General features: G+C 44.3%; 1 protein-coding gene across 2 annotated transcripts in view; it reads left to right on the top strand.

The window, feature by feature from the left end:
* Positions 1–22,659, top strand: part of CLUAP1 (clusterin associated protein 1) — a 1,096,220-nt gene that overhangs the window by 352,264 nt on the left and 721,297 nt on the right. For both annotated transcript variants that reach the window (XM_069646868.1, XM_069646867.1), the window contains exons 4-5: positions 6,937–7,116; positions 8,068–8,163. In XM_069646868.1, coding sequence (XP_069502969.1) covers positions 6,937–7,116; positions 8,068–8,163 — 276 coding nt within the window. The remainder of the gene's footprint in view (positions 1–6,936; positions 7,117–8,067; positions 8,164–22,659) is intronic.

The raw sequence follows: 22,659 nt of genomic DNA, 5'->3' as shown, positions 1-22,659 counted from the left end.
AACTACGACAATCCACATACACACCACTGCTACCAGCACTCCTACCCAACCTGCGCACCACCATGGAGCTATGCAGCAACAAATTGCAACAGTTACCATAATGTAGAGAGAAAACGCTCTCTCGTGCACCCCTGTGCACTTTCATTCACATACTATGGGCATACCGGCTTCCATTCACAAAGTATTGTCACTGCCAACCTACCCACATTCTGTTACCAACACTGGCCCTACTCCAACCAATCTGCACACAATCCTTCCACAGACCCACCGCTACTTCATTCACCCATGCATGCCACCATGTGCCCAACTACCACATTCCATCCGCAGAACACAGCCAGAACCAATCTCATGTGCAATTCGCTCCCCTTCTAAAATTCACCTGGCACCACTCTCCACGAAAAGCATCACTGCAAACGGGAGCGGACCCAGATATCGCACATTTCTGGGACGTGCATTTCAGTCCTTTCCAACAAAAGCACTGTTCGGATTTCCACCAACACACACAAGCACACTTTCTGACCTAAGCCCCACCTCCTCCCACAAATTTAGTAAATCCGTTCAGCCTGTAGTCCTGCGCAAAGTTTTTCCCCATTCAGTCTTATGGGAATAGACATTTTTGGGACCCCCTCTATAACTTTGCCCCCCCCTGCACGAAACCTCACCCAACTTGGTGAAAAGAGTCAGAGCCTGCCATATACTACTTTTGCAAAGTTTGGTGATTGCTCCTCCAGGGGCAGCGAAGTTATAAGCCACTGAAAAAGTGCTCTACCTACGAGTTTAGTAACTTAACCATAACTACACGCCCGCTACCGCAGGCGGTGTAATATGATACCTCTACCTGGCATAAATGGCATTAACTGGACGTTAGAGACTGTACTTGGAATCGGATGCCATCACCTGGGCATATGGGACTGCAATTGGCATATGATGGTAGCATTATGTGAAGCAGAATTGCACATATGAGGACTACTTGGCATAGTATCATCATCAAAATGTTATTTTGGGAGAAAATCCCACTAAAGTGCATAACAATTATAATGGCATTTAGACAATATAGGAATTGCAATTAAATAACATAAGGAAAAGAGCATATGATCTAAAATACTTCTTAGATTTCCTGCAATAGAGCGCATGTTTGGGGAACTTACTTTGTTATACTAACCACTTCCATAGAGCTAGACCAAATTAAAAACAATAAAGCTGGTCTGCACTGGGTGAGCCCCAGTTGCCAGAGGATGGGCAAAATTGTAGCCTTCCAAATGTATTTATGCATAGAACAGAAAAATAAAAACTGCATCAAGATCTCAATTTCTGTAGGACAGAAGGGGCAACATTTATCCATGGAATATCTTAGTTTAAGTTGTATTGTTGCACTATATCAATCTTGGCCATCAGTGTTGTATTCCCTTCTGTTTCTTTGCAGTAGGTTTGTGTCAATTTGTTTGCCAATTATCTGCATTTTAGGTCTGAGAAATCCAATCAATTTTTGAGAATGCTGAACTGTAAAAATTGGATTCTGTATATATGTGTTCATAAAGGATCCAACATTACATAGTGGTTCTTTTGTGTCGGTTGTGAGACAGACATCGTATGAAGAGAGTTCTGGGGTTGGTATAATGCCGGACTGTCCCTAACTCTAAAGAGATTGTTCCCTCAACTGATATTTCTAAGGGCCGTCGATGTCTGTGTACAAAACCAAAATCCGTCTGTGCCTAAACCTAGGCTTGCCCTCTTGACAAAATGTGATGGGAAGTCTTCTTAAAAGATAAATAGTGGATCCAAAAAGAAATATTAACCAAAACTGGTTTCAGGTGGTCTTCTAACGAGGTGTAGTTCTGCTAATGTCATAGAAATTTGTATAATCAAAAAGGTTTGTTCGTTAACCCTTCTCCACAGGGTCCTTGCATTGTTCTCAAACAACTTTCAATGTCTCTGGTACCTTCAGATGCCCTTCCGAAAGTGCCAATTACTCCAAGATTTTAACAAAAATAAATATTGCACAGTTCCTCGTAGGCTTCTCAGGGTGCCCTTACCCAAGCTTATGCCTCTCTGGTTCAAAGTAGGTATTTAACTTTGCTAGGCCTCTCAGGGTTCCCTTCCCCATTCTTAGGCCCCTTTCATGCAACAAAAGAGTTCAGCTTACAATAAATCTGTAGGCCTCTCAGGGGTCCCTTCCCCAAGCGTGGGCCCCTTTTATATAACACAAAAGTTCAGTTTGTCAGGATGCATCGCTTCTTAATCACAGTTCTTTTGGGGGCAGTATCGGAGGCTTTCGAGAACACTAGGCTCTTTTCTCCTCATTACCATGACCACTCTGATAAATAACCCCTTTCCTTTTCTCCTACTTTCACAATACTCTTGACTTTCCTTCGTTGGAGCTTCCTGCACCCCTTTTCACACTTTCCATTTCTCTCATTCTTCTCACTTTCCGGTGCACACTTGCACCTGTTTCTTGTTCCTTTTTACTGTACTGTGTCTCTGGCAGACTCTGTCCTCTTTATTTTATCGTGCTTACTGCCACCCTTTTCTGCTTTCTGGGTCGCTCGCACCCTTCTCCTCTTGTTTCTGCACCATTAGCGCCTTTCACTTTTACAGTTTCTTTCTCCTTTTACATTCCGCGCCTCTAGCGCCTTAAACCCTGCTTTCCTTTGTCTTCTTTCCTTTTGTAACACTTGAGATATCCTTTCTTTATATTTTCTTTCATTTCATGCCACTTGCAACAACGTTTCAATTCCGCTCTAGCCACCCGCACGCTAGCGAGTTTCTCTTCCTTTTCGCATGAAACTCACCGGTATACGTGGTGCTGGCAAGCGTTCTTTCTCCAGTTGGTTGGGTCGAGGTCAGGGTCTCGCCACCTGCCCCTCAAACACCCTTGGGAACGAGCAATTTTGTGGATACGGCTCACAGCCTGCAGTCGAGTATCTCACTCCGGTTCCTTGGAGACATGGTTACCTAGCCACGCTGCACCCCCTCTGGCATACCGGGTCAGAGGCTCGGCACTTCGTTCTTCTCCAGGTTCTCTTGGTTTTCCACAGTGCCGCCGTCTGCTGCTTAGCTGCCATGCTCCACACTGCATCTCCAGCTCGCTCTCTTCTTCGTACAAAACCACACTTTTTGTAGTTGAAAGAAGAGTCAAGTGGAGTTGGGTGTAAGTGGTCAGTGTTAAATGCCTGACCCTGCTTAACTCCATTAATGGGACAACCTAATGGTAGTACCTAATGGTAGTTGGTAGCAGTCTTCTCTTTTTCTCAAAGTGTTTCTCCTAGATAATCCTCACTGCTTTCGGACGCCTCTTCTTCGTCCCAATGTATGTTGGGGATGGGGTAATGGAATGGGACTGGAAATATCACATAAAAGCTGAGGGGAAGGATTTTAGGGTGTGTTGGGAAAAGGGAAAATACCACGTCTCGCCCTTGGGTGTTCTCCTCCCAATCCCTTGTGATCCTACACTCAGGTAATCCTCCCTTGCTTGTCCACCCCAAGGGTCGGGATCCAAAAGCGTTGGCCCTTCCCTGGCCACCTGAATAGAGCATCCCGGGGGATTAGGTGGGAGAACACCGCTAGGTTTCCCACACAGTCCAAATCATCCATATGTTATGGTTATACTGTACCTATTTAAATATGTGCATGTGTTTATGCGGCTATATATGTTTCTTCTAGAAAGCCCATGAACAAATTTGCTAAGGATGCGAACATTTGGAGCCCATGTCTGCACCTCTTATTTGCTTGTAGATAATGTTATTAAAACAAACATGTTGTTATTTAATAACAATTCAATAAAATCTAAAGGCATTTACCTCTCAGAATAAAACCTGTTGTTTTTTTGTTGTAATAATAGTTGACGGTCTCTAATATAGCGAGAAACAAAAGAAGGATATCAACAAGCTACCTTTCGATATCCTCACCGGAGGTAACACAACTGGCTCTCAGACCATGTCCATGTGTTCACAAACCATCAATCTTTTAGCAAATATAAAGAGATGGAAGGCTCAGTTTTACCAAAAATATCTCATATATTTATTATATTCTGTAATAAAACAGACCATTTGGTCACATTTGCAAATCTCATCAAACATAAAACGTAAAAAGAGACAGTTGATCAACAATTTAGATCTTTGTGTTCATTCACATAATACGTTATACCAAAAGTGATGTTAGTAGCACATGGGTGACTTTGAATTAGCCCATTAATATTTGCGCTAAACAATCCCCATTTTTCTTGTGTCGACGTAAGCCAATTCGTTTCCAGCCTTAATGTTTTAATCCCACAACGACTTATCCTTGTTCTTATATTGGTTGGTCGTATATGTAAGGCTTTCTTCAGGACCCAGTCAAAGCTTCAGATTAGAGGGTACAGAATGTCACAAGGTCAGTTGTGTAGTGTCTCAAGGTATCTAGTTTGGCTCCTTATAAGCGATATATTCATTCACGAAAAATGGCAATTCTTCCAAGGGCCGTGGTTTTTAGTCAGTCATTACTTAGACAGGTGTGGTCAACTTTGATGGTCTACAGGCCAAAGCAATAGATTTCATGTAGTCAGTAGGTTGATATGGATGGCCGCCAGCAATTGCTCCATGCTAGTTGCCGGGAATGACCCTTGTAGTCTGAGTCGATCAAGAACGATGCTTTGCAAATAGAATCCACACAGCGCCGCTACACTTAAAAGGTTCGGGCGGCCATCCATATCAACCTACTGACTACATGTCAAAAACTCTAATAGTTATCTGCAACCGTAAAAAAAATGTATTTCGGGAATACAAAACATTCCCATAAAAACAATTAACGTAATTACGTATCACACAGTAAAAAAGAAAATAAACCGCATTCCACCCTCATTAAAAACATGCAACATATTTAAAATACAAGAGCATTCAGTTAAAACAATTTTCATTAAAAATGTCCTCAAAGTTAGCGCATTCTCTAAAAATAATAAACCCCAACCCACGCAAACTGAGTCCACTCATAACACGTAGCACAGTGCTGGTTCACACTGGAGAGAAAAACCTGGCCCAGCAGAAGCGGTTTAAGCGTACGCTCTCTAATTAAGGAGAAAGCTGGACAAAACAGTAGGAAATGGACCAAGTCTTCTATGGGTGGATCGCAAAAAATACACTTTTTTTATTGCCTTTCGACCAGGCCGTCACCACTGCTCTTAGATGGATACGATTATAGCGTGCCCTGGTGATGACAACACACTGAGAGGGATTATCTGCCCAAAGCAAATGTTTCTGCAGACCTGGACTGGCAATAATCGCATTTGTTCCCTGTTAGCGGGCCTCTGGATCTCGGATTACTCCTTATTATCCAGAATACACTGAAACACCCTTACTTGTATAGCCCTGAATACAATGTGCGGAATAACATCCCTCAGTAGAAAATATTGAGCCTTGTCTCCTTCTGACAACTTTGCCTTTATATACCTAAACCAAGGAATCTTCAGCTAGGGTCCCTCGGAACCACGTGTCTAATTGGGTCCTAAACCAGCTTTGCTGTTACCCCAGGCTGGGCTGGGCTGCGATTTAGTCATTCGTTTTCCAAATAATATCCAATGTATATACCACATGATAATCCTAATGTTCGTCTGTTGGATATTTTACATAGTCTCCAAATCTCTCAAATGTGTGACCTGCAATGAATTTTATAAAAATATGTTCATAATTGATCATCTGAATCCATTCGATTACTCTAATAAAATATTTACTTACTTGGATCTATAGTCTAACAATAGTTTAGATTACTGATCAATTTCTTGCGCTCCGAGTAACGTACATTGAGGTGCATACTATAAAATGGCGCTCTTCCATCAACCCCAGCCAGCATATTTATTGGTGAGGCATCATGGGCGTTTCAGGCCAAAACATCTGTAAGGTGACTTGTTGTTTACCCTGATCTAGACTGCAGCACGTTCTTGGTTATAGAACCTGAAATAAGTGACTTGCATACTTTCTTAGCCTTGTGTAATTATCTTCCATAAAACATCAGGTTTGCGTCCCCATAGGCATAAGAAGTGAAGGACTGGATCAAATTTAAAGGACCCACGTATAAATGTCTAACCAACACCGCCCCCCGCTATCTGTCCAATCTGATAGAAAAAAAACAATCATCCAGACCCACCCGCACTGCCTACATCGGACAACTGACCAAGCCCAGATACTATAGACAAAGAGCAGGTGGCTCAAACTTCCCTGTCATAGCAGCCAACTACTGGAACACCCTACCACTGGATATCAAATGGATGCTGCCCTACTCTCACTCCGCAAAAAATAAAAAACTTGGCTATTGTCTCAGGACACCAAGCAAAAGCATTCATCCTCCTAAGTTGATACAACTCAATATGCAAAGTCTATTATCTGCTTCACCTATGTTTTCCATACCCTGTAACCATACACCTTAGCATGCCTCCGTATTAGCTGCATCACCTGTAACCATATCCATAAGAATTTGAAAACTGTAACCAATCTACAAACATATACCCAAGTATGCCTCCTCACGACCTGCATAACCTGTAACCATATGCTGAAACTTGCTGAACTCTGTAACCAATCTCTTAAGCCTGTTCAAACATGTAACCGTTATCATAAGCTGTTGCGCCCAGATGCTTCAGGGTTAGGTGCGCCTTACAAATGTAATGATAAATAAAATAAATAAGTGAGCATGATGCATCATATGAAATTGAGTAAACGAGGATGTGGACAACAATCGTGTGTTAGTCCAACGAGGATTTATGAAGAAAGACTCTCCCTGAATATTCTCTTTGGAACCAATGGCAATGTGGACTGAAATGTTCCTGCCGTAATTGGAGAGCAATGGGTGATATAAAGAAATTGTTTCGTCAAAGGAAGCAACTGACCAGCCTGTTTGTAGTGAGTAGGATGGGAGTTTTGGAAAGGGAGAAAATGACCTTTCCTCACGTTGCTTTCTTCTCATTCCACTCAGGCAACAAAGGCTCACATCAAGCTGAACACTAAGAAGCTTTATCAGGCGGATGGCTATGCTGTTAAGGAACTCCTGAAGATCACCTCAGTCCTGTATAGTGCTATGAGGACCAAAGGCATGGGCACCTCTGAAATTGGCGATGAGGATAGCAGCAAATTCAAGTTCGATCTTGGCTCAAAGGTAAGTGCACAGGCTGTCTGCTCAAAGTGAGGAATGAAAACCTGTGAACATGGTGGTGTTTTTTTTTCGTCTCCTAATTGTAAGTCCATCTATCGTATTGTATTACAGTATACTTCACAGAGCGTGTCTTTGACAATGTCAGACTTTTATGTGTTTAACAAAAGAGGTTGTCCAACATTCTTTTAAGACTCACAATACAAGAGTACCTTCTGGAAACTCTGCATTGTTTATTCTTTGAAGGTGTGTGTATGCATTTGGTTTGTGAAACCATAGTGCCACGGGGGTCATCTTCTATTCCGTAAACCCTTGGAAAAGCAGAGCCACTGCTCACATGAGGTAACTTGGAGAAATACTCCTACTCGAGTGCCATTCCTATCCCACACTAGTCCTTAATTTCTTTCATATTCCTATATAGTCCTTGAAGGAGACTGCAGCAGAGACCTTTTGCATAATATTTAGAATAACAAACACAAATCCCTTAAGTTGTTACAGGTTCTAGAAAGACTAATAAAAATGTTGCCAAAAAACATAAAATCTGACCTACTTTAAGCAGGAAGTCATTTGAATCACGCCCTCAGTGTTCCGAGAACCTTTGTCTGCGTTCTTCACAAAGAAAGCATTACACATTCATCAAAGTAGAAAAAAACATTAATTGACAGACAATGATAAGTCCACAATGAAGGTAATGTGTGAAAGTATATGAAGAACAGAAGCGGAACGAGCACAAACCCAAGAAATGATTTGACAAAGGGCTTATAAAAATGGGTATTGCAAACGCCTTTATCATAGTGGTGCTGTTAACGTTACCTGCACAACATTTGTTCTGTGCATAGGGAAGTTAGCAGTGGGTATGCACTTACTTCCAGCACTGCCACATGCATGATGTTTGTTTTCAAATTATAAGGAAATAGGCCCCTTTGACCTTTGTTCCCTGTAACTCTTTCTTTCTAGATTGCAGAGTTAAAGGCTGCGAGGCAACTTGCTTCTGAGATCACATCGAAAGGTGCTTCCCTCTACGACTTGCTGGGCAAGGAAGTCGATCTTCGGGTAAGCGAACAAAGAACTGCATTTTGGCAGTTGCGTAGCCAGTGAATGACATTGTCCGATTAGACAGCCTTGCTGAGTTTTTTGTCTTTGACTCTCTAACTCTGGTCTGAGTGGGGCTATCAAGAGATGTACTGATCACATTACGGTGAGTTTTTTAGCTATCCTTGCTTAGTTGGATTGAGAGATATCAAAATGTATTTATGGAACGCGACTTTGATACCCAATAAATTAGTTGATGTAACCTGTCCAGTTCCCCAGGTGACCACTAATGCTCACTTAGTTGCGTTTGATCCAGTTAGCCGGGGTGCGGTTGAGGGATTGGGGGGGATGGGAGGGAATTTTGCTGGAAACCAAACAACTAAATTCCAATAGATTAAGTGATAGCAGATTGTTGACAACAGGTACAGCTGTTGTTGAGAATCCTCTTCTACAGCCATTCATGGAAAAGCGCTATTGCAGCAGGTGCTTTGGTTAAATCTGGGATAGACTTCAGTGATGCTTCATGTGGAAGGCTCAGTAAAATGGAGATTAAACTGCAGACCGCTGCAATTGTGTTTCTTGGCTAACATCAGGCCTTGGACAGCATGAGTGTGTACTCAGTATTAACTTGATGCATGTTCTTTGACGAAGTGAGGGTCTATGCAAAAGTCTGCCAATGCTAACACATTTACAGTTTGTCAATCTTTCTTCTTCAAGGTGATCAGTATCTTTTTAAATGCATGGTGTTGAATGGTTCTGGTGATTTCAATTGCTCAAACAGACGTTGGAAAGAAAGGCGTGCACTTTGCAGGATTACTCTTGGTGTACCTTTTGCCTCGATAATCTTCCACCAAACATAAACGTCCTAATAAACCATGGATTGATGTACAATACTTCCCACTTTGAGGTAAGGTATTGGGTCACGAAGCAAGCAGGCATAACTATTTTTGAGTCCGTTTAAGAGGATTTCTTCATGAAGATGACATTAAATTAGGACCGGAGTTGTGCATTGCAAGCCCTTTTAGCTTGTAGGCTTTGGCTAGTAAGACCCACATTACAGCTTCTTATGGAGAGATAATATCAAGCAGGATTTTAAAGAATGGCTATCTGACAGGATTGGGAATATGGTTCAACAAGCAGAATGAATAGTTTTGGTCAGCCATAATGACAGGAAACAAAGGATTAGCCCGATTAATTTCAGGAGGTTTCATTAACAATGCACCAACAGGAGGGGGATTGAAATCCTCATGAGCAAATGGGGGATTGCAGAGTATTAAACATATTGCTCTTAGGCAGTATTCTCAAAAGATCCCACAGACTGCATTAGGTAGAACAATCTTGTGCAGAATTACTGTATGAACAGCTGGCATTGCTCATGTTTCCAACCCATCTCTATTCACTCAAACACCACAAATATAGCTCCACCCTAAATTGGCCTAGCCCCACCATCCATCAATGGCCCCACAGACACATTTTCTCATTCCAGCCATTCAAATACCTCTAATATATAGTCCCACACTCCTCCTATCCCATCAACTCAGACCTAGCACTACTCCCCATAGTCTTCATTCCCCGACAGCTAGTCTCACCCGCCAACAGTAGCCCCTCAAACATGCACATTGCATCACTCTATTTAGTCACATACCCCAAGGACACATTCCCATGCACAGCACAGTTCATCCTAGGCAATTTCCTGCTCTGTCCACCCACTTCTCACACAGCACTGTCACTTTCTAGCAACACACCCAAGAATACATCTCCACCCTTCAACACACATGCTTTTCCCCACATAGGCACATTTTCACCCTCCATACAGCCCCATCCTGTACAGACAAAGCACCCCCTTCCATTCATACTCCCAAAGACACATATCCATTGTCCTTCATTCTCCTATCAATCACAGATGCAGAGGTAGAAAGTAAGGGGAGTAAAGTAGGCAGGGGAGGAGAAGATGGGGATGGAAGAAGATAAGTTGCCTAGTGGATAAAGTGCCCGTTTGGAACCAGAAGTTCAGATTTCTAATCTCCGATTTTCCCACATGCCCCAACATGTGCAATCCTTGACACATCATTTCATCTCCCAGTACTTTTGTTTGCTATATGTGGTAGTGTTGAGAAATAGGTTGAACACAGCACAGTATATCACTCTTTATTAACCCCAAAATGCCTGGGCCTGAGAGGAGGAATTTACTTTAGTGATTAAACTGATGGGACCAGAAGATAAGGATTCTATGACTGGCATCCACGCTTGAACAGAATTGTGATTTTTGGGCCCTGTTCAACCATTCCCGTTTCAGAAAAATATGGAGGTGTTAGAAATGAACAGAACACTATCTTAATATGATACATTAACTCAAAAATCATAGAGAACAGAGGAGTGGCACGAATGCAATCTAGGAGCATACAGGTCTACATTTGAAGCAGAAGATCCAGGTTCTAATTCCGGCTTCTCCATATGGCCAAACTAACTTCAGCAAAAGCACTGAGCACCAAAACAAGGCACATTACACCAAAACGTCTTGAAGAGAGGTATGGTCTAGTAGCGAAATCATACACTTTGGAACCTGAATGGTGGGAACCATGTTGGTGCAAAAATCGTTACCCCTATGTTGTTGCTTGCAAACGTTGTGAACTATTTTGCAACTCCCACCCACCTCAATAGAACAATCTGATTAATTACCTGTTAATAATCAATATGTATTTAGCTTTGGGTGGATGTATGTCTGTTGCTCGATTATGATGTTTTTGTTTTGTTTGTTTTTGCTCAAATTTGTTTACTCAATTGTTTACCGCATCTCCCCTACCAATGTTGGCTTAGCTCAACTCACCATTTACATTTGTGGGGGAAAATTCAAGCAAAAAAATTTGAGCTGAAACATTTAAGCCAGTTGTTAGTTGACAAATAAAGCCAATACCGTTTTGAGAGATGGATGATTCAGGTGCCTGTTTTTAACCTTTTGTTGCTTCAGGGGCTGAATAAATATGGTTTCATCTGTTGTGTTTCTTGCATGTCATTTTTTATGTTGCACACTTGTTCCCTTCCCTTTGGCCTCTGGGCGCTTTGAAACGCAACGTCTTGATGTATAAGCGCCTTACAAATGCCCAATAAATAAAAACAATACAAAAATAGACATTGAGTGGTCAATGATTGTGTGAGAGCAGCTTGGTATTAGAGGAGGAGGAGGAGGAGGTGCAGGCGGCGGCGGCAGCAGCCTGCTGCTGATGCTGCAGTGCTCTTGATAACTAAATTACTTCTTCCAACAGCATCAGCAAGCAGTGGTAAGCAGCGGTTGGGCAGTTTCTGCAGTTCCCCCTCCAGATCCCAAAGAGCCTGGTCCAGTCCAAACAGAGGGACAGTCACCTCCCCGGTCCACTTGAGTGACAAGATGTGGCTTGTAATCTTATCTCTTCTCGTTCCTGACTAGTGAGTCACTGTGAATTTTGCATTGCAATCTCAGAGATTGCATTTCAACTTGGACTGAGCAACAATGGTTCTGCTTTACACATTTCTCATGCACGTGTAATAAAGCGATGGATCCGAGACGAGATCCTAAACAATAATTTATCCTCATCGGAGCCACTATCCACTTCAACATGTAGGAATACTTGTGCGTGAAGAACTGGGGCCCAATCTGCCTCACTTTGAGGGAAAACAGACCAGTTTCTCTGCAGAAACTCGCAACAGGAGATGGGCGGCACCTGAAGAACAGACGATCCACTGAGGCACACTCCCTGAGGTGAGACCGCGGCTTTGGAGGCCACGAAGTGGGAGGAGACGACTGCGATGGCTCACTCGCTCCAAGATCTACCCTCTTTTCGCACTCCCGCTTGCAGAGATGATATGCGCCATGACACGGTCGGATGTAACCCCAACACAGTAATGGGACAGCCGGACACCTGAGTCCCAAGCGTCGTAGTGAAGTGATCTTGACCCCCGGTTACATCGGAACAGCAGCCCCCACTGATCACACACAGAGGTGTGCGGCCCGAACGGACTGGGGTGCTGCGCTGAGCATCCACAGCACAGAGGGAACACAAGGGGGCGATCCGAGAAGCTGCGCCCACAGAGGTCTACAACGAGCCCCCTGCTGCAATTGTTGGACCAGCGAGAAGTCATCTGGACTCTTTAGTGCCCGCCTCCTGGAGTGGTTTCACCGTACGCAGAGGCGACCCAAATCCTAGTGAGTACTGAACGGGCCTGCGGGGAGGGACCCGAGCACCTGATACAGTGCCATTTGGATACAGGGTTACAACACTGCCCTTCCATCTGCCCACGCTGCCGAACACATTGTGCCGGAGTTGTGGTAGGCACATGAGACCACAGACCAGCATTTCTACAGCGGTGACAGGGGGACTACACACGACAGATCGGGAATATCCAAATTGACTGCCAACATTATCTGATTGTGGCTGGACATACTTAGCAGTACCATCCTAACACGTTTAATAAAACCACCCTTATTAAAACCACTCTGACTACTGGAGGGGAAAGTGGGGGAGGTACGGATGGAAGAGAGGGACGCTTGGCGACCACGTGGTCTAGGGTAGCCCCAACACCTGCTCTAACACGCTATGCAGGACCTGCGTACCCGCCTGGGCTATATACTTCATGTAAAACGCCTCAAAAGGTGAAAAAACTGGCAGAACTCTCCCACCCTAGCACAAGCGGCGGACACTACGTAACGCACTGGTGAGCAGATACGGCGAGATCATCGCATAAGGCCTAATTACAAAACAACGATACAGGCACTGCCAAATCCACACAGAACTGACCCCTTATCCTCTCATGGGGCTAGTCGAGCTGACCGAATGCCTTGCATGATCTGTGACAAAGACATTTGATAGGCCCATTGGAGTGCGACCAGTACGAACATCCTGGCGGCTAGGGGAAGAAGCTGAAAAGAAACAGATCGAGTGGGCTTCCAGCAACCGTCCGAACCTGGGTGGCCCTGGCACGTGTGTTAACGCACTGGCCCAGGCCCTCGTGCCCACCAGATCGACGTCCTAGCATGTAATGCGTAAAAACTGTAAATAGCCTCACGTACAGGTTAAGGAACTGTGAAGGCAAATATTGAAACTAATGTATGCAAACCAGAACCTTCTCTATGTGGGAGAACCCAATCCACTTAACGGCCACAGCGAATAATATGCAATGGTATGGTAAGCCAGCATTACAAAATCACCCACAGCCTAACCAAATAACAGCATTACTAATACTGTCAAAGCCACGTTGAACTGAATCCTTGCTTCCACATGAGACCAGTCCAATAGGCCGGTACTCTGCACGCCTATTTTGTATTGGGAGGTGTTGGTGAATAGACCCCCTGAGACACCAACATTGTAAATCTCAGTCAAAGCGGATCTATACAACTAAGTCTGGTACGGAAAGCAATCACTGGTGCTTAGGGACCAGGGCATGACCCGGTCTGTAACTCATAACATGACCCTACGCCAAGACAAATACTCATCCCAGTGGGTCCCAAAGGAGACTAATCTATAGAATGGAGAGCATACCCAATTGTGACCAGAAGTAACCACACCGAGTGGAGCCGAGTAGACTGCTTACTTGCCAGCTCACGTGGCACAAGAGGGGATGAGAGTGTAACGTGTGTACAGATGCGGTCATCGGCATGACCAGATCCAGAGTAGCCATCTTCTACCTGTTGGACGCCTGGGCCTTTTGAACCACACTAAACCCCTTGAAACGCCACTACCCACCCCTGTTCGCTCACACGGAACTAATCCCAGATTATCCCGTTAACCATGACAACGGCGCAGGGTTCAGAAAAAGGTCCCAATGGATTAGTTCACAAATTCCCAGACTCTGACTCCAAATTCAGAGACGTCCCAGGCTGGTGAAGCCCCATCCACATCAACGGGGGGAACCCCAGGGAAGACCATCTACTAACAACTATGCAGACAGGATTTCTATCCATGAACGTCAAATTGGATGATATATTGACTACTATTCGGTCCCTCAAGGCTAAATTGGACAAGGAAAATGCCGGGATCACAGAAGCTGAATTAGTAGGCCAGCATGGCTGAGACATAACCTACCTAAAAGAAGAACTCTCCAAGATGCAGGGCAAGTGCGAGGATCTAGGATCCAGAAGGAACAACATACGTATGGTTGGAGTTCCCAAATCCGCATGCAAGGGCCAATTGGAAACCTTTGTTGAAACACTCCTAAAATACATGTTTTGTACAACTTCCTTTTCGGATCATTTCTTGGTCGAAAGAGCCCATCTCACCATGGCCCCGGCACCCAAACTAGGGGCACTCCCGTCCCCCCTCATCTTCATAGCCAGGCTCCTGAACCACAGGGACAGAGATTTAATCCTGAAATTGTCCAGGGAGATGGGAACTTTGAACTACAAAGAGAGCAATATCCACATATATCCTGACTTTGCTGCGGGAGTCCAGGGCCAGAGGAGGTCCTATGAGCAGGTGAAGAGACCGCTTCGATTGCACCGTATCCCATATGCGCTAATCTTCCCAGCTAAATTGTGAATACAGCATGGAGGCAGAGCACATTTTTTTAAAACCCCTCAGCATAGATGAACTATGCTGTATCCTCTATTCCACTACCACCTCGCGACCATGGGGAAGACCAGAACAGGAGCCCACGCAACGACAACGATGGAGATCCTGAAGATGAATGACTTCTGCTGCTATATCCTTTGTACTTGTTGAAATAGGTGCATAAGGTGTCGCTGATGCAGAAAATGCCAGTTTGACCCGGGTGGTGGTGGTGATCAGTTGTGGCAGGCATAGATGCTGCAACATTCGCACCTCAGGAAGGTTCCAAAAGTTATGGGAGAAACATCATCTAGTTGGGGTTGATGGTGCGGGAGGGGGGAAGGACATAAGGGTCAAGAAGCCAATATTTGATAGATGCAAGGGACAAGGAGGGTGGAGGAAAGTGGGGGAAGGGTAGTTGTGGAAGTTAAAAGTTTTGAAAATAATGGTCATGTTAACAGCATGGTAGGAAAAATGTATGTGTACACTTGCCATAATCAGGAGATATAGGAAAAGAAAATGGCAATCAATAGTCCAATGGGCAAAGGGCTAAAGGTCAAATTATTAACCTGGCACGTCCGGGGGCTTAATAACCCGAGCAAAGCCAAGAAGGTGGGGGCATATGTGGTCTACAGGTACTGATGCTACATGAAACGCATGCTCTAAAGAAAGTTAATACTGACTTTCTAACTGTGTGGGGGCCGCTACGGTACTACACTGAATACTCTACGCAGGCCAGAGGTGTACTTACACTTGTTAACTCCTCAGTAGGCTTCCGCTATACGAAAAGTAAGATTGTCCCCCTGGGACGATATGTACTGGTATGGGGTGACCTAGCGGGACACCAACTGGTACTGGTGAACACCTATGGGCCCAATATCGATGACCCTGAGTTTTACCAAGCGATCTTAGACATTCTTCTTCCACTGGATGAGATTGAGGTGATCTGGGGAGAAGACTTTAATATGATACAGGACACAGTTATGGACAGATCCTCCGACGCCCCAGATCACTCATGAAATCAGCGATTACATTACACCAGATAATGTCACAATTGCTTTTTAATAGGTGTATGGAGGACCCTCAATCCTCATGACAGGGAATATACTCATTACTCTGCAGTGCATGATTTGGAATCCTGTATTGATTATTGGTTGATAACCACCTCACTTGCAAATATGATAGAGTTGTGTTATCCTCCCTCGCACGTTATCTGATCACTCCCTGATCGTCTTATGCCTTGAATTGCAAGACTCCCCTTTGCCTACACGGAGTTGGAGAATGCCCTCGGCGATCCTTGGAGACCCCAATGTGACCAACGCCCTACACATAGAAATAGCTGAGTTTTTTGCCATTAATGGTGGGTCAGTGGGTACCCAATCAGTACTTTGGGAGACCTTTAAGGTCTGGATTAGAGGCATCTTTATGGCCAAAACCACATGACTACTCAAGAACGTTAGAAAAGAAGTTAGTCAAGTTGAATCCCAACTCGGAAACCAAGAAAACTACTATAGTGCTACACATAAGCGGGAGACACTAGCACGCATCAACAAACTAATAAGCAAATTCCACAAACTATCAGACAAGGAGGTGCTATACATGACTACCCCAGTAAGGGAACGTAGATATGGTAAAGGAGATAAAGCGGGTAGGTCATTAGCCAGCATGTTAAAAGCTGAAAACTACTGCAATCCCATCGCTGGGATACAAGCAATAAACTGCGCCATGGTGACCCAAGAGCACAACATAAATGAAGCATTTACACAATTCTACTCTGCATTGTACTCTATTCGGGATGAGGTCACTAAAGATGAAATATTAGAATATCTGAATAGACTAAGTCTCCCTGAGATATCGCCCGAGGTCAAACTCACTCTAGGGCAGACCATTTCTCAGGAAGAAATTGTTAGCGCCATCAAAGCGCTGGCATCTGGGAAGGCACCTGGATCCGATGGTGTGGCTATTGAACTATATAAAGAGTACCATCAGGAAATGGTCTTGGGGTATGGGGCGTGGGCACCCTCCCAGAGACGATGCAGGAAGCTATTAACACACTCTTATTAAAACCACATCGTCCCCCACTTTAAACGCTTCCTTTAGACCCATATGCCTCATCAGTACAGATGCTAAAATATTTCCCAATATCCTTGCAACAAGACTTCTCCCCAACATGCCCCACCTAGTGCACCCGTACCAGTCAGGTTTTATCGCCATGCGATCCACGGCCCTGAACCTCCGCAGTTTGTTCGGAGCGATGGCTCAGGAAAACCTAGAGGCGAAAGCGGTGGTAGCGGCCTTAGATGCTGAAAAGGCATTTGACGTGGTAGCCTGGAAATATCACTTTTCGGTGCTACGCTGCTTTGGGATAGGCCTGTACTTCCTAAGTTGTGTCCGACACCTATATGATACCCCGGGAGCGAGGGTCCTCGCAAACCGGACATTATCTGCTGCATTTCCCCTTCGGCAGAGGTACCAGGCAGGGATGTCCCTTTTCCCTGATACTTTTCGCCCTTACTATAGAACCCATGGCTGCCTTTGTCCGACTGATACATGGACATAGAGGGATCAGGATAAGAGGGTCTCCATTGATAATATCACTTTATGCCGATGACACACTTCTGTACGTCGGAGACCTGGAGCATAATTTAGCACCCATTATGCAGGACATTCACACATTTACTCTGTACTCTGGTTATAAAATAAATGACTCTAAATCTGAATTATTCCCCGCCACCTTATGCCCATCCAATATCAGTGGGTTCAAATGGGCAGCGGTCCGAGTTCGTTATCTGGGCATTATTGTGTTGAGAGAACGGCAAACGTTATATGCAGACAACTACGAAAACTATATGCATCTCCTAACAGCGAAATTACAGATGTGGGCAAAATTTACAATCTCCCTCTATGGGCGAATAGCAATTCTGAAAATGGTAGTCCTTCCAAAACTATTATACTTTTTCTGTAATATACCGCTTAGGCCGGGTAGACACTTTTTTTAACCAGACTCCAATCCTTCGTCACAGCGTTCGTGTGGGGACACGGGGTGGCAAGGGTGAAGTGGCCTAAACTGACAGAGCTTTACACAAGCAGAGGTCTCGCAGCACCTAACTTTGAGCTCTATTCTGGCATCGCAGGCCCAGTTTGCTACATTGGGTCTGGGGCCTCCCTCTGGAACAGCCTCCCTGCCTCCCTGAAACTTGAGTAGAATCATCTCTGGTTCCGGAAGCACCTCAAATCCATTCTCTTTGCTTCTGCTTGTTCTCCTCCTCTCCCCTGCTGACTTCCTGGCTGAAACCGAAACTTCACTGCTTAACTGGCCACCCTCTGATCTCGGGCCCACGTCGCCTCCCGCTCCAGTCGCACACCTGCACTGCCTTCCTGGCAACCCCCGCACTTGGGGACTGTTTTCTGTATGTCTACAGTCCCACTACCAGCACTTTACACATGTCTGCACTTATCCTTGCCACCTGCTGGCTGTACTTCTACTTAGTGTTATTTATTCTTTTATCCCATGTACAGCACTGTCCCCTCCCCCCGCACTCTCCCCGTCCCCCCCTTCCCATGCACTTGCGCGAACTGAATGAAACCTGGCCTAGTAGGATCGTTGTCTGTCTTCCCTCTGTTCCCCCTCCCTTGTTGCACCTTGAAACACTTGTGTATAGGCACGTTATAAATGCCATATATCATATCATTATAACCCTGGAGGACACAGTCACACATATCCTGTTAGAAAGAAATGCAGCATTCCCCTACTGAACTATGATCTGTCATATTTGATACAAGACACAGGGACACCTGTGCCTATGATCCGGTTAGTACCACTGTTAATGCATGGTCAAAAATCTTTGGTAAAATCAATTTAGACACACCCTGTGATCGAGAGGCCCCATTATCGTGCTTCCCCGGTATTTCTCCCACATATGATGAGACACTGCAGCGAACATGAAACCTTGTGAAGCAATTAAAAATAGGAGACATGTACCCCGATGGGGAATACATTGCCCGAGCTGCTTTTGTAGACACTATTGGAGGGGGACAGTTGAAACTGCTGCAATACCATCGCATGTGGGCTGCATTTAGTAAGAAATGGCCGACATTCCAGAAGGAACCAGATATGCACAATTCCCCATGAGCCACCAGGTCCAATGACGGCTCGAGGATGGGAGCATCCAGACTCTATGGGCTTATACAATCATATTTCCCTTCTAAAAACGTGATTAAAGATACTTGGGGAAACAAATGTGGGAATCATTAGAGGGGAGGTACAATGGCGGAAATGCTGTCAATTGACAAAAATGGTATTCCTAAATGCTGGATTACGCCTAATAGTTTAAAATATTAAATCAGTTGCACTATACTCCTGCCAGGATGGCCAAATTCACGGAAGGATGTAGAGGTGAATGTTTGAAATGTGGCAGCCCTCAAGCAGACGCCTTTCATTTGTACTGGGCGTGTCCCCTGATTATTTCTTTCTGGGACACTAGGGCTGAAACAGTTGAAGAAATCGCACACATTATCTTCTCTGACCCCCCCTTAAATATCTATTCAGAGATATTGGTAAAGTTGCACAGACCACAAGAAGACCTTTTGATTTGTTGCATGCGCTGTAGCCAAGAAATGTATTTTGAAATGCTGGAAGTCGAAGCATGCACCAAAAATAGATGATTTCCTCTGAGAATTAACATATGTGAATGAATGTGAGGAACAATTTATACTGTCTGTACCTGTAACCTGCTGGGCCTCATTCAGAAGGTATCTATGTAACATGACATTGGATGTTGACAGCTCCTGATTGTATGTGCCATGGCATCAAACTGTACCTAGATATGATTCAAAATGGTAAATCATGTTCACTGTATGCTTATACCAATGTGAAATGTACTTGTTAACATGACCATTCAATAAACAAAGTTTGAAAAAGAAAACCTTTGCTGCTAAGCTTGTGGTCTGGGTGTGGGATGTTTCAAGTCTCAAATATCCTGATAGTGATGTTGCACTCCAATCACGAATCATAGGAACAATCAGGAATATTATTTCAGACGGTACTAGATTAGTGGTCCTTTCATTTGTTGAAGATCTGACCAGAGATCTTTGAAGACACCATCACTATAATTAAAATTGGTGCACCTGTTAAAGTATTGGCTTGTAACAAATGTATATCTGAAGTAGTCAGGCCTAGACATTTGGTGCCAAGGGAGTGGGAGATGGACTCGCAAACACCCACCAAGCAGGTCAGGTGTTCCCAGGCCTCCTAAATTCTCAAACAAAGATATTGTATCAGTCTTTGGAGGCAACAATAATTTAAAACCCTGAGTTAGGAGTTGTAGATGGCACAAGGTCAATGACAGCACATTTTGCACTTTTGTATTGGACACCTCTGTTTGCAGGTGCCAATTTTGGGGTTTGAATTGTAGTAGTACTTCGACTTGGTGTTAATTAAGGTGGTTGGGAGACAGACTTGCGAACACCCATGAACCCAGTGTTCTGCTGACACAATGATTGTATACATTTAAAAATCATAATGAACTTTGCGTGTGCACTTTGTGATGAATATTCATCATAAATAGATTTATGTAAACAAAGTACCATCAAATCATACATTTAATTCATAAAACATCCTCATAACAAAACATTCAAATATCAATACGATACAAATTCTAAAATAATGAGGATGAAAATAAAAATGATTAAAATGATGAATAATTAACAGAACCTAGTATAATATACATTCAGAATGTCCTTCAGTGACATCTAACATTTTCCTTCTAAGGAACAAAGCTTTCCTAATATACTAAGAAGAATTCATAGGGTCAAAATAGTGTCAGAAGCAAAACCGAGAGATAATGCTTTCATTGAAGATCTAATGTTAAATTTCTTGAAGATAAATGAGACATTTGGTTCTCAATGCAGCAAAAGCTCTGCTAAATAAAATGCTGGGTGTTTTCCTCATGTCCAGGATAGAATGTACATTCCTTACTATCGACTGATTTTCATTTGCTTACAAAACTTCCTAGCAGTAATATTTCTCAAAGAAATTTCATAAACCATGATCTTGTTTCATTGTCCTCTTTTAATGTAAGGTAGGGTTCTTAGGCCAGCATTGTTTTCATATTGGGATAGCTGTCTATTCAAGCCGTAGTAGGTACTTATAGAGGCTTACATGTTATATGCCATTCTTCATATCTATTTAGTATTGTCTCTTTACTAGGAAGATTATAGATCTGAAGGTACAGTTTCCTGCAGCTCTTCTAGACCAAGATCTCTTGTTGTTTTATTGATGTACTTTAACCAGGGGAGATTGTAAGCTCCTAGTTGAGATAGAATATCTCAAGGGGCTTTTGACATTTTAAAATGGTCTTGTTCTAGTCGAGTTTGCAACTGCTCTCAAATGTTTAATCATTTTAATGTTTTATTGTGTGAGATTTTAATGAGTTATTAGCATGCAATGTTTTTCACCTTGATTTAAGTATATCGCGGTCCACAGGGTGTGACTTGGCGCCAGACTAAGAGGATGTGAGCTTGCTGGACTCCGTTTGTGCATTCAAATAAAACCTGAAATATATCCTTCATCAGACTTCGCCAATGATCTGGCTTGTAACTGTAACGCTCACCTGGTTCCCTCGGAGGCGCTGGTCTTGACTGGGCGGTGAAAACGTCTTCAACGTTAGGCGTAGGATTCGTCTGGCTCCCGGACTTGACCCCTTCCTCACCGAAAGCTTGACCTGCAGTGTGAGGTGTCTGCAAGTGGAAAATCAAGGTATTAGTGGCTGGAAGGTTGGGAGAAGATCTTAGCCCCTCTCTCCCTCTCTTCCCGTGGTACTCGGGTGATTGTTGTGCTCACCTTAAGTAAGTGAATGCTGAGCTCTCCATCCTGCGTCTTGTGCAGGGGCGCTGGATCCAGTTACTTCACTGGATGTGAGTTCCGCCTCTTGATTGCAGAGGGTAGTTGAGAGCGAAGCCGCCGTTTGCTGCACGAGCGTGACTTGTAAGTATTAAAGTTCTCTTTAGATTGCTCTCTTCAAATGTCTTTTCCCCTAATGTCTATGTCTTTTACTTTTCAGATGCTGTCGATGCCAAAGGAGATGCTCTCCCCGATTCGTGGCAGAGAGCGTAACAAGAAGATGATGAATTCGAAGGCACGTAAGTAGGAAGGCTGTCTTTGGGGCCGTAGAATGCACCTTAATGTCCCCTTTTGTCCCTACAGGTGCCGGAATGCAATGCGAGCAAGGTTGAAGCAAGCGCAACACAGGTAAGCAGTTTTGTACCCAAGCGTTACTAACCAATGTTCTTTGTCTTTGCAGGCCCAATGCCGAACGAGAAATGAAGAAAAACGTCTTGGATGCTGCCGATGGATCGGGTGAGTCGAAGCGCTAACTTTGCCTTTGTCTAACCTGTGCCTTTTGTTTTGCAGGAGCCGCTGAAGATTGAAGATTGGTTCCCAGCAGGTAATTTTCGTAATTACAGGGTCCGGAGCTGAAGATTCGCTGGAGCTGACACGGTGAGCGTCCTGCTGCAGATGCAGAATAACGCGAAGCATGTGGTACCAATCGGGTGTGGTTTAAATAGCCCATAGGAGTGCTTAGGTGTCTTCTTCCACAGCAGCCTCGCCTAGGTAAAAGAGTTCCTGCTTCCAGAAGGGTTCCAGCAGCAATGATCCAGGGAGTGGTGCCTGCCCCACCCAGAAGGAAAAGTAGTCCCTGCCAGAAGAGAGTAAAGCCTCATCTTGCTGGTAAGTAAGCAGCATGGTCTGCTCCAGGTAGGTTCACCCAAGCACCTTTACACTTGATATGAGCCCGGCGCTTCCTGTGCCGGGACGGATCCTTACTATGAGCCTGGCACCACCGGTGCCAGGACAAGGTCCAAAAGGTCCCTATTGGGACTTGCTGGTGCCGATAAGACATGTTATGAGCCTGCTCCCAAGGATGTTGGGTAGGTCCTGACTCCTTGAAAGCAGTGGTCATGACAGCACCCCCCCTCAAGGCCCCTCCCAAATTCGTCT

This window comes from Ambystoma mexicanum, chromosome 2q (assembly GCF_040938575.1).
Source record: "Ambystoma mexicanum isolate Mex_15411 chromosome 2q, UKY_AmexF1_1, whole genome shotgun sequence".
Taxonomy (NCBI): domain Eukaryota; kingdom Metazoa; phylum Chordata; class Amphibia; order Caudata; family Ambystomatidae; genus Ambystoma; species Ambystoma mexicanum.
The sequence above is the reverse complement of the archived record's forward strand: the minus strand, read 5'-3'. Positions and strand labels throughout refer to the sequence as shown.